Source organism: Bos taurus, chromosome 24 (assembly GCF_002263795.3).
Source record: "Bos taurus isolate L1 Dominette 01449 registration number 42190680 breed Hereford chromosome 24, ARS-UCD2.0, whole genome shotgun sequence".
Taxonomy (NCBI): domain Eukaryota; kingdom Metazoa; phylum Chordata; class Mammalia; order Artiodactyla; family Bovidae; genus Bos; species Bos taurus.
In genome coordinates this window covers 42,888,660-42,905,322 of record NC_037351.1, presented here as the reverse complement: position 1 = coordinate 42,905,322, position 16,663 = coordinate 42,888,660, and the positions used below count along the sequence as shown (strand labels likewise).

Here is a 16,663-nt window from a genome sequence, read left to right as displayed (position 1 = left end):
ATACTAATCCTTAGTGGAAATCTTAATCCATCAACCTTAAGGTAAGTATAATTTATTTTTCTGATGCAAATAAATATACAGTCTGTATTTCAGTCATATTTCCTCCAACTAAATAAGGCAGCAGCAGCTGGGTATATCTAATAGACATAATTATTACACTACGTAAAATAGAAGTTATTATGTATTTAATACTGTGGTTATGCGTTTTAGATTCTGAACCTAAGGCATGTGACTTCTAAAGCTATATCTAGCATCTTGAATAGTTTGCTTACTTATAAATACCAGAAATTGTCTTATGTAGAAGAAGTATAAAATCTTATCCAAGGGTTTGGTTTTCTCATCAGATACATTGAAGTAATAAGGATTTATTCATTTGAATGGAAAGTATAGTCAAACTGCTTAAAAATACCTCTTAAAAGTGTGTTTTGCCAGAGCTTTTACAAATATGCAGTGTTAGAGAAGATCACATGTACTTAGTCTTACATATGGAGATCACCCTGAAGCTTGACTGACATAATGTGTTTTTCTGTTAATTCCATTTATCTCAAAGCTTTGACCTTAGTATGAGGTTTATTTCAGTAGTTGGAGTCACCAAGCTCAAATACAGTTATGAACCTCAGCAAGGTCTCCAGGCAGAGAGAGAACTGTCAGGTAATTTCTCAGATCCCTGTGTTGAGAATGAAAGTAGCTCATGGCAGCCACAAACCTTCAGGGTAGGCATTACCCTCACAACTTTACCAGACTTAAGTGACACCAGTACTGTTCAAACTTTTAAAATCTACCATGTGTGTGTGGTAGTCTCTCAGTCATGTCTGACTGTGTGACCCCATGGACTGTAGCTTGCCAGGCTCCTCTGTCTATGGAATTCTCCAGGCAGGAATACTGGAGTGGGTTGCCATTCCCTTCTCGGGGATCTTCCCAACCCAGGGGTCTAACCCCGATCTCCCATATTATAGGCAGATCCTTTATCATCTCAGCCACCAGGAAGCCCAAATCTACTATCAGTTCAGTTCAGTCGCTCAGTCGTGTCTGGCTCTTTGCGACCCCATGAATCGCAGCACGCCAGGCCTCCCTGTTCATCACCAACTCCCGGAGTTCACTCAGACTCACGTCCATCAAGTCAGTGATGCCATCCAGCCATCTCCTCCTCTGTTGTCCCCTTCTCCTCCTGCCCCCAATCCCTCCCAGCATCAGTCTTTTCCAGTGAGTCAACTCTTCACATGAGGTGGCCAAAGTACTGGAGTTTCAGCTTTAGCATCATTCCTTCCAAAGAAATCCCAGGGCTGATCTCCTTCAGAATGGACTGGTTGGATCTCCTTGCAGTCCAAGGGACTCTCAAGTCTTCTCCAACACCACAGTTCAAAAGCATCAATTTCTTCGGCACTCAGCTTTCTTCACAGTCTAACTCTCACATCCATACATGACCACTGGATAACCATAGCTTTGACTAGACGGACCTTTGTTGGCAAAGTAATGTCTCTGCTTTTCAATATGCTATCTAGGTTGGTCATAACTTTCCTTCCAAGGAGTAAGCATCTTTTAATTTCATGGCTGCAATCACCATCTGCAGTGATTTTGGAGCCCCAAAAAATAAAGTTTGAGACTGTTTCCACTGTTTCCCCATCTATTTCCCATGAAGTGATGGGACCAGATGCCATGATCTTTGTCTTCTGAATGTTGAGCTTTAAGCCAACTTTTTCACTCTCCTCTTTCACTTTCATCAAGAGGCTTTTGAGTTCCTCTTCACTTTCTGCCATAAGGGTGGTGTCATCTGCATATCTGAGGTTATTGATATTTCTCCCGGCAATCTTGATGCCAGCTTGTGCTTCTTCCAGCCCAGCGTTTCTCATGATGTACTCTGTATATAAGTTAAATAAGCAGGGTGACAATATACAGCCTTGACGAACTCCTTTTCCTATTTGAAACCAGTCTGTTGTTCCATGTCCAGTTCTAACTGTTGCTTCCTGACCTGCATATAGGTTTCTCAAGAGGCAGGTCAGGTGGTCTGATGTTCCCATCTCTTTCAGAATTTTCCACAGTTTATTGTGACCCACACAGTCAAAGGCTTTGGCATAGTCCATAACGCAGAAATAGATGTTTTTCTGGAACTCTCTTGCTTTTTCCATGATCCAGTGGATGTTGGCAATTTGATCTCTGGTTCCTCTGCCTTTTCTAAAACCAGCTTGAACATCTGAAAATTTACAGTTCACATATTGCTGAAGCCGGCTTGGAGAATTTTGAGCATTACTTGACTAGCGTGTGAGATGATACAAATAGCTGTGAAAAGAAGAGAAGCAAAAAGCAAAGGAGAAAAGGAAAGATATAAGCATCTGAGCGCAGAGTTCCAAAGAATAGCAAGGAGAGATAAGGAAGCCTTCCTCAGGGATCAATGCAAAGAAGTAGAGGAAGACAATAAAATGGGAAAGACTAGAGATCTCTTCAAGAAAATTAGAGATACCAAGGGAACATTTCATGCAAAGATGGGCTCGATAAAGGACAGAAATGATATGGACCTAACAGAAGCAGAAGATATTAAGAAGAGGTGGCGAGAATACACAGAAGAACTGTACAAAAAAGATCTTCACGGCCAAGATAATAACGATGGTATGATCACTCATCTAGAGCCAGACATCCTGGAATGTGAAGTCAAGTGGGCCTTACGAAGCATCACTATGAACAAAGCTAGTGGAGGTGATGGAATTCCAGTTGAGCTATTTCAAATCCTGAAAGATGATGCTGTGAAAGTGCTGTACTCAGTATGCCAGCAAATTTGGAAAACTCAGCAGTGGCCAAAGGACTAGAAAAGATCAGTTTTCATTCCAATCCCAAAGAAAGGCAATGCCAAAGAATGCTCAAACTACCGCGCAAATCTACTATAAATGACTTTAAAAATTTTCTTAAGTAAAAGCATCCATAAAATCATGTATCTTATGTAGTAATTACATTTTTTTCTGAAACATTAACTATATAACCATTAGAACTGTTGTGATGTCCCTCCTCGCTCCACTGGGGATTTCGCCCTGGGAGCCTGGACTGTGAGCACCACCCCGGGGACGCTCACCCCTCCAGCAGAGCTGCGGCTGGAGCATGGAGAGCCAGGCTGCAGGAGAGGCCTTCTGCTGAAGCACAGGAAGCACAGGCCCTGGAAGAAGTATATGGAGAGTGCATGCTGTGGAATACAAATTTTCAGAATATACTTCAAGATCATTTTTAAACATTTGTCTTTTTTTCCTTCACTAGGAATTAAGCAGTTAGCCCAGTCATTTTCTCTCTTCTCTCTTGAGAGCTTTCCTGGTACTCCTGTGAGTGTGGCAGCCTGTAGTTCTCTTCCAATGAAAGGTCTGTTGAAGGGTTTTAAGCTTTACAGTTTGTGTGAAAACCTGCTGCTTCTTCCTCTTTGTCCCCTTCAGCACACTCCTCCCCCAATTAAACATTTTTTCTAGCTGCTTAATACCTGGAGAGGTGATAACAAAGTTAACTTGTGCGTTGTCAGATTTTCTACTGAACACTTTATGTAAAATGATAAATGATTGACAGGTCTGTCTCCTTCTCTTCCTCATTCCTTTCCTCTGCTCACTCAAACCCTTCCTTCTCGTTCACAAGGAAAGTTCTAGTTCTGGCCTTCTTGAGCTCTAAAATCAGGCAGAAATTATAAATATTAAGTTAAATATACATCATTTATAATAAATAGTTTATATAATTCTTTTAAATCATGTCAAGGAAGGCTGTACTAGAGTACACTTTCTGAATGTTACCTGGAAGCCCACGTCTTCCACTTGAAGCCTGTGAATATTATACAGTGGGGGAGCTACTGTAAACAGAACCTTATATTTTATGTTAACTTCAGGTACAACGCTTCCTGCCAGAAATGAGCAGTAGCCATGTCTTTTCAGTGCTCAGTACACTCTTCACCTCTGACTCATCAGGGGAGTTTCACACACTGCTCCACGGCTATGGGCATACTGAAACTGCTTTTTCTCATTTTTAAATACTCTAGTAGTTAGTTATTAAAAGTATTAGTTATTGAAACACTGAAGAAATTTATCTCCACTTGCACTGGAAGATCACAGGCTTTTGGAACTGGTTCTGCCAAGGCTCCTCTGTCAGCTCTGCTGAGTTGGCCGTGAGCGGCTGAGTCACACTGAGCCTTAGTCCACTCGCTCACAAGTGGAGATAAAAGTCAGTGTTAATAATTGCTAACATTTATTGTGTGCCACCTTTATTACACACACTATTAAGTGTTTTATATGCAGTTGTTGACTTATGTAATCCTCACAGCAAGCCCACTTCTGCTGTTAGCCCTATTTAACAGATGAGGACTGAATTTGCTGTAATTGCTCAAGGTCAGACAAGTAGCAGCAGAGTTAGACTCTGAATCCGAACTGTCCTCGCCCTGCTGTTCTGTGTGCTCTAAGCCCTACACTCCCTACACAGTAGCTTGTGCTGTGCTACATACGCTACGCTACGTAACATTCGCACTGTGCTCTTGCCCTGTGCTCACACCCTCTGGTCTCCCTCCTGTGCTCTCTGTATAATCTGCAGTCTGTACTCCCAACTCCATGCTCTGCACTCCATGCCCTGTCCTGGACACACACTCTGCTCTGTGCTCCCAGCCCTGTGTCTCTGTAGTCTAGTCTGTGCTCCACACTCCGTGGGCTCACACCCTCTGTGCCGTGTGCTCTCTGCTCTGGCCTCTCCCCCCTGTCCTCTATAATCTATAGTCTGTACTCTGCACTCCGTGCTCTGCACTGTGGGCTCGCACCCTCTGTGCTGTGTGCTCTCTACTCTGGCCTCTCCCCCCTGTCCTCTATAGTCTATATAGTCTGTACTCTGCACTCCGTGCTCTGCACTGTGGGCTCGCACCCTCTGTGCCGTGTGCTCTCTGCTCTGGCCTCTCCCTGCTGTCCTCTATAGTCTATATAGTCTATACTCTGCACTCCGTGCTCTGCACTGTGGGCTTGCACCCTCTGTGCCGTGTGCTCTCTGCTCTGGTCTCTCACCCCCTGTCTTTTATAATCTACAGTCTGTACTCCGCACTTCGTGCTCTGTATCCTGCTCCCACACTTCTTTCATTGCCTTTCCATCCACATTTGAGCTTGGGATAATCTATATTAGCTTTATCATAAGGAATGTATCCCAGATTCTGTGTGTTCATGTTTATATGTGTATAGATAATTGACTGTTTTTATTTTAGACTCAAACCGCCCTCAGTCTTGCAGCCCCATGCTGGAGGCTTGTGTACACCGTCACTTCCATCAGTCCATCACTCACTCTTCAGAGGCTCAAGGGAACTCGAGCCTCCCTGGGCCTCTGGGAAGTAAAGCACCTGGAGTTGGTTTTCTGTAGGATTTCCCCCAGTTCTAAATTTTAATCTACACATATAGTGAATATATAGTTATTCATGGAAAGGTTTCCTTTATTTGAGTGTGACAATTAATGTCAAATACACATGTGTTATATGCCCAGGTGTTACTGCGTGTGGCCTCTGTGCTGTCTGCATGACGTAGGAATGCTTTTCAGCTCAGTGCAGGCGCTTGAAGACTCCTTTTGGTCCACTGACCACCTTTCTGTGCTTAGGGAAAGGTCAGCTTTTGCCTTTTTTTCCCCAGAGGTGACAACCGCTGAATCTCCCAAGAATGTTGCAGAATCATCCATGGTGAATGGAGGTGTGGCGTCACAGCCCAGAGAAGGTGGGTCAGGAGCCGCCCAGCAGGTGCCTGTGCCGCGGAAGAAACTCCTCAAAGCCCCGACTCTGGCTGAGCTGGACAGCTCCGACTCAGAGGTGAGGCCCATGCCTGTTCAGGGTCAGCCTCCATGGGCCCTTGTGTTGCTGCAGCCACTGCTTGCCCTCCTCCTAGTTTTCAGCCAGTACAATTGAGTCACTCAGTCATGTCCAACTCTTTGTGATCCCTTGGACTGCAGCACACTAGGCTTCCTTGTCCATCACCAACTCCTGGAGCCTGCTCAAACTCATGTCAATTGAGTCGGTGATGCCATCCAACCATCTCATCCTCTGTCTGTCTTTTCTCCTGCCTTCAATCTTTCCCAGCATCAGGGTCTTTCCAGTGGATCAGTTCTTCACATCAGGTGGCCAAAGTATTGGAGCTTCAGCATCAGGTCTTCTAATGAATATTCAGGACTGATTTCCTTTAGGATTGACTGTTTGATCTCCTTGCAGTCCAAGGGACTCTCAAGAGTCGTCTCCAGCTCTCACATCCATACATGACTACTGGGAAGACCATAGCTTTGAGTATCTGGAACTTTGAGTATCTGGAGCAGTGTAATCTCTCTGCTTTTTAATATGCTGTCTGGGTTGGTCATCGGAGAAGGCAATGGCACCCGACTCCAGTACTCTTGCCTGGAAGAGGAGCCTGGTAGGCTTCAGTCCTTGGGGTCACTGAGTCGGACACAACTGAGCAACTTCACTTTCTCTTTTTACTTTCATGCATTGGAGAAGGAAATGGCAACCCACTCCAGTGTTCTTGCCTGGAGAGTCCCAGGGACGAAGGGGCCTGGTGGGCTGCCGTCTATGGGGTTGCACAGAGTCGGACACGACTGACATGACTTAGCAGCAGCAGCTGGGAACAAGCGTCTTCTAATTTCATGGCTGCAGTCACCATCTGCAGTGATTTTGGAGCCCAAGAAAATAAAGTCTGTCACTGTTTCCACTGTTTCCCCATCTATTTGCCATGATGTGATGGGACCAGAAGCCATGATCTTAGTTTTTTGAATGTTGTGTTTTAAGCCAGCTTTTTTACTCGCCTCTTTCACCTTCATCAAGAGGCTCTCTTCAATTTCTGCCATTAAAGTTGGTGTTATTTGCATATCAGAGGTTGTTGGTATTTCTCCCCGAAATCTTGATTCCAGCTTGTGCTTCATCCAGCCTCTCATTTTGCGTGCTGTACTCTGCATATAAGTTTAATAAGCAGGGTGACAATATACAGTCTTGATATACTCCTTTCCCAATTTGGAACCAGTCTGTTGTTCCATGTCCAGTTCTAACTATTGCTGCTTGACCTGCACACAGGTTTCTCATGAGGCAGGTAAGGTGGTCTGGTATTCTCATGTCTTTAAAGAATTTTCCACAGTTTGTTGTGATCCACACAGTCAAAGGGTTTAGCATAGTCAATGAAGCAGATGATATTCTGGAATTCTCTTGCTTTTTCTGTGATCAGTGGATGTTGGCAGTTTGATTTCTGGTTCCTCTGCCTTTTCTAAATCCACCTGGAAGTTCTCAGTTCACGTACTGTTGAAGCCTAGCTTGGAGGATTTTGAGCATTACCTTGCCAGTACGTGAAATGAGTTCAGATGTGTGGTAGTTTGAACATTCTTTGGCATTGCTCTTCTTTGGGATTGGAATGAAAAGTGACCTGTGGCCACTACTGAGTTTTTCAAATTTGCTGGCATATTGAGTGCACACAGAAAGGTTTTGTTTTTGAACTAAGACTGTTAAAAAGTAAATTATAGAGACAGATCTAAAACCCAAATCTAAGCCCAAAATCTTCATATCTCATAAACTTTCTAGTATTCCAACTAGCAGTATATGAGAATGCCTAAATGAAAGTAATTTAAACTGGAAAGGGGCTTAGAAATTGTGTTCAGCATCATTACTTTGCAGTAAGAACACAGCTTAGTAGAGGTAGAGGCTCAGTTTACAAAGTCAGACAACAGAAAAGTAACAGAATCCCCGCCAAACTATGAATAGACCTCCCAGCACCAGGTCTGCTTCCACTGCTGTTTTTTTCTTTTCTCAAAATTCTTAATCTCAATGGGTTTTTTTGGTCTGTCTTTAAATGGGTTTTTTTGGTCTGTCTTTAATAATCTCTACTAGCCCGACCCAAGTAACATTGTAAAAGTCAAGATAAGCTTTGATTGGCACTGTATCAAAGCTTTCAGTAGGGAAGCGAAGCTCAGGAGCTGTATCTGTGCCTTAACTGGGCGTCTTGTCAAAAGGAGATTTTCCTTCCTGCCCAGTGAGTTCGGTGCCCAGGCTTGTATCTGAGATGACTCTGGTGGCCTCAGGGACAGCCTCACCCTGGGAGCACAGCTGTGGGACTTCTGACAGTGATAGGGACTTCTGACATTGGTGAGTGTCAAAGACTAGTGTAATGCTGCTGTGAATAATGGAGTGCATGTATCTTTTTGAATTAGTGTTTTTGTTTTTTTCAGATACATACCCAGGAGTGGAATTGCTGGGCCATATGGTAGTTCTGCTTTTAGTTTTTTGAGAAACCTCCGTACTATTCTCCACAGTGGCTGCAGTGATTTACATTCCCGCAAACAGTGTACAAGTGTTCCCACTTCTCCACATCCTCTCCAACATTTATTGTTTATGTTTTTTTGTTTTGTTTTTGATGATAGCTGTTCTGACAGGTGTGAGGTGATAGCTCCTTGTGGTGTTGATTAGAATTTCCCTGGTAGTTAGCAGTGTTGAGCATCTTTTCATGTACCATGTTGGCCATCTGCATTTCCTGTTTGGAAGAATGTCTGTTCGGTTCTTCTGCCCATTTTTTAATTGTTTTTTCTTGATGTTGAATAAGATGAACTGTTTAAGTCCTATTTATTTATTTTTGCTTTTATTTCCTATTTTAGGAGATGGATCCAATAAAATATTGCTACAATTTATGTCAGTGAGTGTCCTCCTTATATTCTCCTCTGGGAGTTTTATGGTATCCAGTTTTACAGTTAGGTCTTTAATCCACTTTGAGTTTATTTTTTAATGGTAGGATTAGTTTTCAAGTAGTCTGAAAGTGGATCAGCTCCCTCAGGTGGGCAGGCAGAAGCAGGGAGCCGTCCACGGCTTCTGGGAGAAAATCCCAAGAAGCGTTGAGCCACACCCCTCCCCCCAGCAATCCCATGTCCACCCTGCCTGCCCAGGGCAGGATCCTCACTGCTCTCAGGGGAAGCGTTTCAGACCCTTGGGAAGGAGGGAGGCTGCGCAGCATGGACATGCCTTAGTAAAGTCAGCTGTAACAGTGGTTCTGGGAAGGTTGGTTGAAGGATGTACAGTGGGGATGGTTTCTGCTGTTTGAATCAGGAGCTCCCACCTCATAACTGCTGAGAAGTCCTGTGTGTGACTTTTTCTTTTTGAGATACTCATAGCTTTTACTTCCTTTTGACCTGCCAGAAGCAGGAGATAAGCTAGTTCTCACTGACTTTTCTGGAGACGTGTACGATGTCCTGTGCATGACCTCTGGGTGAGGCTTGGCTGATGTCGCCTGGTTTGTTCTTGGCAGTGAGCACCAGGAGGAGGTGACCACTCAGACCATCCTTGTGTGGGCTCTGTGGTCTCCACGGCTTTTTTCTTCTCCTGTTCCTTGACTAGGTCCTTTGTAGTGGGGCTTCTTCGAAACTAATGCTTTCCACACTAAGTAGGTCAGAAAGGATTTTCACTATTTGTCTCACATGATCATAGATTAATATATTAACCTAACTTTCTTCTATATTTAAAAATATTTAGCAGTTTTCTCTATGTATTATGGAATTGAGTTGTCTTCCAGTTAATATATATCTCATGTCACATAGTAAGTAGTAAATTTTTCATGAATAAATATTGTACTTCACTTTGGTATAAGTTCAGTTCAGTTCAGTCGCTCAGTTGTGTCTGACTCTTTGCGACCCCATGAATCGCAGCACGCCAGGCCTCCCTGTCTATCACCATCTCCCGGAGTTCACTCAAACTCAGTCCATCGAGTCGGTGATGCCATCCAGCCATCTCATCCTCTGTCGTCCCCTTTTCCTCCTGCCCCCAATCCCTCCCAGCATCAGAGTCTTTTCCAATGAGTCAACTCTTCACATGAGGTGGCCAAAGTACTAGAGTTTGAGCTTTAGCATCATTCCTTCCAAAGAACACCCAGGGCTGATCTCCTTTAGAATGGACTGGTTGGATCTCCTTGCAGTCCAAGGGACTCTCAAGAGTCTTCTCCAACACCACAGTTCAAAAGCATCAATTCTTTGGCACTCAGCTTTCTTCACAGTCCAACTCTCACATCCATACATGACCACTGGAAAAACCATAGCCTTGACTAGACGGATCTTTGTTGGCAAAGTAATGTCTCTGCTTTTCAATATGCTATCTAGGTTGGTCATAACTTTGCTTCCAAGGAGTAAGCATCTTTTAATTTCATGGCTGCAGTCACCATCTGCAGTGATTTATAGTCTAAAACAAATTAAGAAGGTCTCTTCTCACAAGTAACAGGAATTTAAATTTTGACACAGTGTAGACATATTTCTCATAAATATGTTTTCATTCATTCAACAAATATTTATGCATTACTTAGTAAGGGATGGACTTGGTAGTAGGTAACAACAGTGAACAAAACACATCTACCTCTGTAGGGGTAGTAAGTCTGTTAGTTTTTTAAATGTGTTAAATACTTGACTGATGATGTTAATCACCATTTGTTGTGTGCCAGGTGATGTGTTAAGCATTTTAAATGTGTTCTCAGATTTGTCCTTGTAGTAATCCTATTGAAATTATGAAACTGAAATAAGAAACTTGCTCTATGTCACATCACTCTAATGAGGAACAAAGCCGGGGCACACACCCAGATATGTCTAATTTTAGATCCCTTCTAGTTTGTCTCCAACTTGCTTTGAACCTTGGACATTAAAATGTGGTGCCTCAGTTTACCTCTTATGAGTGAACACTGCTAATGAGCATGAGAGCACTAGTGTCTAAGAAATCTGTGTCTCCCCCTTGCCCTGTGTCTTTTTCAGGAGGAGACCCTGCCCAGGTCTGCCAGCAGCAGCAGTGCATCTCCCTCCTTCCTGGAAGACCCCTTCCTGGAGACCGTGTCCACAAGGAAGAGTGAGTATTTGTGGTACAGAGAACCAGTGTCAGATGCCTTAAAAAAAACATGTTTAACCTAGGAAAGGAAATCCCAAAGTGCCTTGTTGTCATTTGGGTTAAATAGTTAAAGAACCAACCCTGGATTTGCCCTGGTCAGGAGCAGAAATAATCGTTTTTTTCCTAGAATAACATAAGATAGGGCTAAACTGTAATTGGGTCTCAGGTTCTCAACTTACAATAAATCAGTCACCTTTAGGTTTACAGATGATAGCTGTAGGGAGTAGGTCAGCCTATGTGTACTTTTTAGAATTACCTCATTATCTAAATTTAAGCCAGAAGCCCTGAATAATCACACTTGTTATCATTCTTGCTACACACACACAAATATACCCCCACACACCCTTGCCCCTTACCCATGTACAAGTATGGATAATAAAAACACCTTTATAACTCTTCAGGTAATGGGTTCTAATATAGAATGTAAAATGAAATCATTTTGAAAAGTACTGTTGGCCATCTTTTTGAAAATACTTATTTGGCTGTGTTGGGTCTTCCCTGGGGCGTGTGGGGTCTCCATGGCGTCATGTGGGATCTTTCCCTGAGGTGCAGCTGTCTAGTTGTAGTGTGTGGGCTTAATTGCTCCAACGGATGGGATCTTAACTTCCCAAACCAGGTATTGAACCTGTGTCCGTGGCATTACAAGGCAAATTCTTCACCAGTGGACCACGAGGGAAGCCACAGTTTTGGTAATCTTTTCATTTGTAAGATTAATATAAAGGGTTAAAAATTCTATATTAGCGGGGAGGATTCTGGGAAGCTGGCAGAGTAGCAGGCACTGTGTAGTCATCTTCCCACCTAGACAGTAACTGCAGTGGCAGAATCTGTCTGATATATTCGGAATGCTAGAATCTGTTGAATGCTTACAACTTCCAGGGGAAGATGGTGAATTGTGGTTAACTTCAGTAGATTTCAGCTCTTAGTGAGTGGCAGCCATTCATTCCCCTGTCCCCGTCCATGTGACAGTCAGCTGTGTGCCGTTCCTGAAGCAGCTTGCACACAGCTGGCGGGGCCAAGACAGACAAAATGACCTGGCCCTCCAGATCTTGGGGCTCTGTGTTCTGGTCACTGCTTCTGATATCAGAAGTGCAGACAGAGGTAGACGGCTGTTGCTGAGCTGTTGTCAGCTTCCCCCTCCCCCCTCCATATCTCCAGGGAATATGCGAGAATTGGAAAGTGACCATGAATGCCCAGGGAATGGCTCATCAAGGACCTGAGGAGATGTTAAGTTTACATCAGGCTGATCTTCAAAGATCAGCCTTCAACAATAAGAGAAACAGTGACTAGGGACAGTAACAAAACTCCGCAAACTCTGGGGAAGGGTAGAATCTAATTTCCAGAGTTATCACATTGATAAATTCAAATGTCCAGTGTTCAACAAAAAATCACAAGGCACATAAAAAAACAGGAAAGTATGGCTCATTCAGAAGAAAAAATAAGTCAACAGAAACTGTCCCAGAGCAAAAGGGAGGTTTATTTCTATAAGCATTTATGTTAAAAACAAGACTTGTGTTGAAAAACAGTATTTCAGCAGGTAGTTGCACAGTAAATGTTCTGCTTTTAAAAACAAGAATGATGTCAAATCAAATATATATATATATAATTTGCAAATATCTTCGTTTTCGGTGTTATCTTTTCACTTCTTTTTTTAACTTTTTATTTTGTATTGGGGTATAGAGGATTAACAGTATTGTGACAATTTCAGGTGAACAGTACAGGAGCTCGGCCATCCATATGCATGTATCCATTCTCCCCCAAACTCCTCTTCCATCCAGGCTGCCACATAACATTGAGGAGAGTTCCATAGCACTCTGAAGCTTTCAATTGGAACATTTAGTCCATTTCCATTTAAAGCAATGATTAATATTTGTGCATGCGTGCTTAGTTGCTCAGTCATATCTTACTCTGCAGTCCCATAGACTGTAGCCCACCGGGCTCCCCTGTCCATGGAATTGTCTAAGCCAAAATACTGGGGTGGGTTGCCATTCCCTTCTCCAGGGTATCTTCCCAACCCAGAGATCAAACCCAGGTCTCCTGTATTGCAGGCAGATTTTTTACAGGCCGAGTTACCAAGAAAGCCTGTTTTTGGTATTTATTGATATTAATAGGTATGTATGTACTGCCATTTTGTTCATTGTTTTGTGGTTGTTTTTATTTCCTTTTATTCCAAGAAAAAAGAAATCTTTTTCCTTGATGACTATCTTTAGTGTTATGTGGAGTCCTTTCTCTTTTCTGTGTATGTATCTGTTATATAGACTTTTGGTTTGTGGTTACCAGACAGGTGAATATTTTAAGTTGATGACCTCTTACATTTAAACACATGATGCTAAAGCTGAAACTCCAGTACTTTGGCCACCTCATGTGAAGAGTTGACTCATTGGAAAAGACTCTGATGCTGGGAGGGATTGGGGGCAGGAGGAGAAGGGGACGACAGAGGATGAGATGGCTGGATGGCATCACTGACTCAATGGACGTGGGTTTGAGTGAACTCCGGGAGTTGGTGATGGACAGGGAGGCCTGGCGTGCTGTGATTCAGACACGACTGAGCGACTGAACTGAACTGAGCAGTACTACATTTTTACCCTGCCACACACATTTTGTTTTTAATAATCACATTTTACATTTTTATTTATATTTTTAGCCCTTTAGACCAATTTATTTTATATCCATTTAATATATCATCTGGGACTTCCCATGGTCCAGTGGCTAAGACTCTGTACTCCCAAATGCAGGGGGCCCAGGTTTGATCCCTGGTCAAGGAACTAAATCCCACATGCCGCAACTAAGACCTAGCTCAGCCAAATAAATAAATAATAAATATTAAAATATATATGTAACATCCAACAAAGTACAATAAAGTTTACAACCGGGTGCATAACAAGGTAACTGTAAACAATTTAATACCACTGAATTGTATGTTTTAAAATGGTATAATTGGTAAATTTTTACAATGTACAGTTGGGTAAGATGGTAAATATTATGTGTATCTTACTGCAATTATTTAAAATTTTACTAAGAAAAAACAGAGTATCTTTAGTATATTGACTTCATTTTTCGTACATGTACATGTGGAGGTTTCAGTGGTTAAAATTCTTCAAATAGTATTTTGATTTACTTAAACAGATTACATCAAAAACAACAGGAGCTGACCTTGGTTATTATCTGTAATTGGTATTTGACCAGACCCATTAAATATTATAGAGACTCCATTAAATCACATGATGGATTTCTGTACCTTTTCTTGATTGAGGGAAGTATATTCTGATTTTTTTTAGTGATGATTGAGGGAAGTATATTCTGATTTTTTTTAGTGATTTATTGCTAGGACAGTCCAAGTAGATGGTCATCTCTTCCTCACTGTGCTGACTTTCACTTTTCCTCACCTTCTTACTGCACAGAGGGTGGGAGGAAGGACAGACAGACAGACAGCAGAGTTCTGTGATGTCCTCCTGTGTTTCCACAATGTGAATCAGAGCCTGAAACATTGCCCCTTTAAACTCTGTCCCCAGATATTCCTAGACAGAGGAGCAGTGTCATATGTAGTATTAACATTGAAGCTGAAACTTAATTTTTTTAAATAAAGCTTGATTTAAACTAAGGATAAAATGTCTTGATACACATCAAGAAGAAAGAGTTTTCATATTTTATCTTTTAAAAGGAAGGTATAAACTTGACAATTTTGGTATGACTTGACACAAACAATACATAATTTTCACATGCTTTTAAAATAAAGCCCAAGATCTATTCTTTGAATTCTTTGCCCTTGAAATTGTTTATTAAATACAAGTCTTTTGCCCAATTAAAAAAATTTTAAATAAAGCCTAAGACTCTTAATTGCAAAATTCTATGGAAAATAACAGGATGGCATTTATATTATGAATCTGAGACTGCATTTATGTTGCATTTTATGCATGAATTTGAATATTGAACACTTTTTCCTTTTCCTTGCTATTTCAGTAGTAAGTTTATCTTGCAAAGATTATTCTGTAACAGTCTTCCAGGGTCCCCTTGTGGCCTCCAGTCCTAATGTATCAGTCCGACAAAATCAGCACTCCATCTTTGAATGCAGTTTGTCACATATGGCAGAGGGTTTTCTGTTAGAAATTTGAAACCTAAGTTGCTTTTTTTTTTTCTTTTATAAGAGAACTGATTTCAGTTTGGTTCATCCTGTTTCTTCAGACCCTCCCAAGTTCTTGCCCATATCCTCCACACCTCAGCCTGAGCGACGGCAGCCACCCCAGAGACGACATTCCATTGAGAAGGAAACACCCACTAATGTGAGACAGTTCCTGCCGGCATCCAGGCAGAGCTCCCGGTCTCTTGTAAGTAGCCCACAGACTATGCAGAGCAACTTGTAAGCAGTTAAGAGACCTGGAATCATTAGTTTCTTTGAGAAGCTTCCAGAAGCTAGAATGAACTTTATAATACCCTTATTTGTTGTTACTAGCTGAAGAAAACCAATCCTAAAAGTAACCAAGTGAAATCTGACATTTTTTGTTCATTTAAAGTACTTTTTTCCCCCTGAAACACTTACTTATGGTTGAAAGTATGGATATTTATTAAAGAAACACTTTTTTCCTTTCAAATGCCACTTAAAAATTGTTGAAACTAAACAGAAAACTTAGTGAAGTCTGACTACAGTAGACTCTTACTGAGGCAGATATCCAGAGGGAGAATTTTGATTCATAAAAATCCATTGTTCCTTGTTTTCAAGCATGTTTTGTGATACTGGAGTCACTGCAGCTGTTTGGATGGGTTGACAGTTTGCGCTGTTTTCCAGAGACGTCCAGGCTCACGTCATAGCTATTCACTTATCAGGCAGGGGATGTAGCCCACAAGGTCCTTCCAGGAAGAGGCAGCGGATCTGCCAGAGGAAACCTGCGAGGATTCTTTCTGTCCCACCTGACTTCCCAAATACCTACACTGTTGAGGTTAAACTTAAAATTAGCAGTGTAAAGACACTGTCAGATTAACTACAAGGAGTATTTGGCTGGTGCATGTGTGCTAAATTGCTTCAGTCATTTCAGACTCTTAGCGACCCCATGGACTGTAGCCCACCAGGCTCCTCTGTCCATGGGATTCTCCAGGAAAGAATACTGGAGTGGGTTGCCATGCCTTCCCCCAGAGGACCTTCCCGACCCAAGGATCGGACCCATGTCTCTTACGTCTCTGGCATCAGCAGGCAGGTTCTTTCCCACTAGCACCACCTGGGAAACTTTACCAAGGAAGGCCATGAGGTGTCTTCCTGGCGCAGGGGAGCTCAGTGTGTATGGTCAGGCCATGAGCTGTTTTTGTGGAGAAGAGCAAGGTACAACCAACATGCCTTTGCGGAGAAGAGGTTTAGTGAGCAGGCAGGGGAGCCCGTGGTCTGTGCAGACTGGTAATTTGTTCACAGAACTCCGCACCCTCCGCCTGCCTCTGGGTCCCAGCTGAGATGCAAGAACCTCCAGATCAAAGTCCTGACTTTTCTTGCCAGTAGCTTATCATGGGAAGTCCATAAAATCCCACTCCTTTACTGGCAGTGGCATCTAGTTTTGTAAGTATTGTCTTTAAAAGTATGATTTAGCTATTTTTTTTTAAGAAAACACTGAATCATTTTGCATTTATAAGGTCTCAACTAAAGACAACAGAAATGTCTTTTGTTGTTACTGATTTTCATTTATATTGGACCTTCCTCCCTTTCCTCCTGGGGTTTCCCAGGTGGCGCTAGTGGTAAAGAACTTACCTACCAATAATGTAGACACAGGAGATGCCAGTTCAATCCCTAGGTCAGGAAGATTCCCTGGAGGAGGGCATGGCAATCTACTCCAGTGT

At 42.4% G+C, this 16,663-nt stretch overlaps 1 protein-coding gene across 9 annotated transcripts in view; it reads left to right on the top strand.

Moving 5' to 3' along the window:
• Positions 1 to 16,663, top strand: part of SPIRE1 (spire type actin nucleation factor 1) — a 168,236-nt gene that overhangs the window by 141,222 nt on the left and 10,351 nt on the right. For all 9 annotated transcript variants that reach the window (XM_005224316.5, XM_005224315.5, XM_010818970.4 and 6 more), the window contains 3 exons: positions 5,610 to 5,782; positions 10,720 to 10,810; positions 15,029 to 15,171. In XM_005224316.5, the coding sequence (XP_005224373.1) occupies positions 5,610 to 5,782; positions 10,720 to 10,810; positions 15,029 to 15,171 (407 nt within the window). The remainder of the gene's footprint in view (positions 1 to 5,609; positions 5,783 to 10,719; positions 10,811 to 15,028; positions 15,172 to 16,663) is intronic.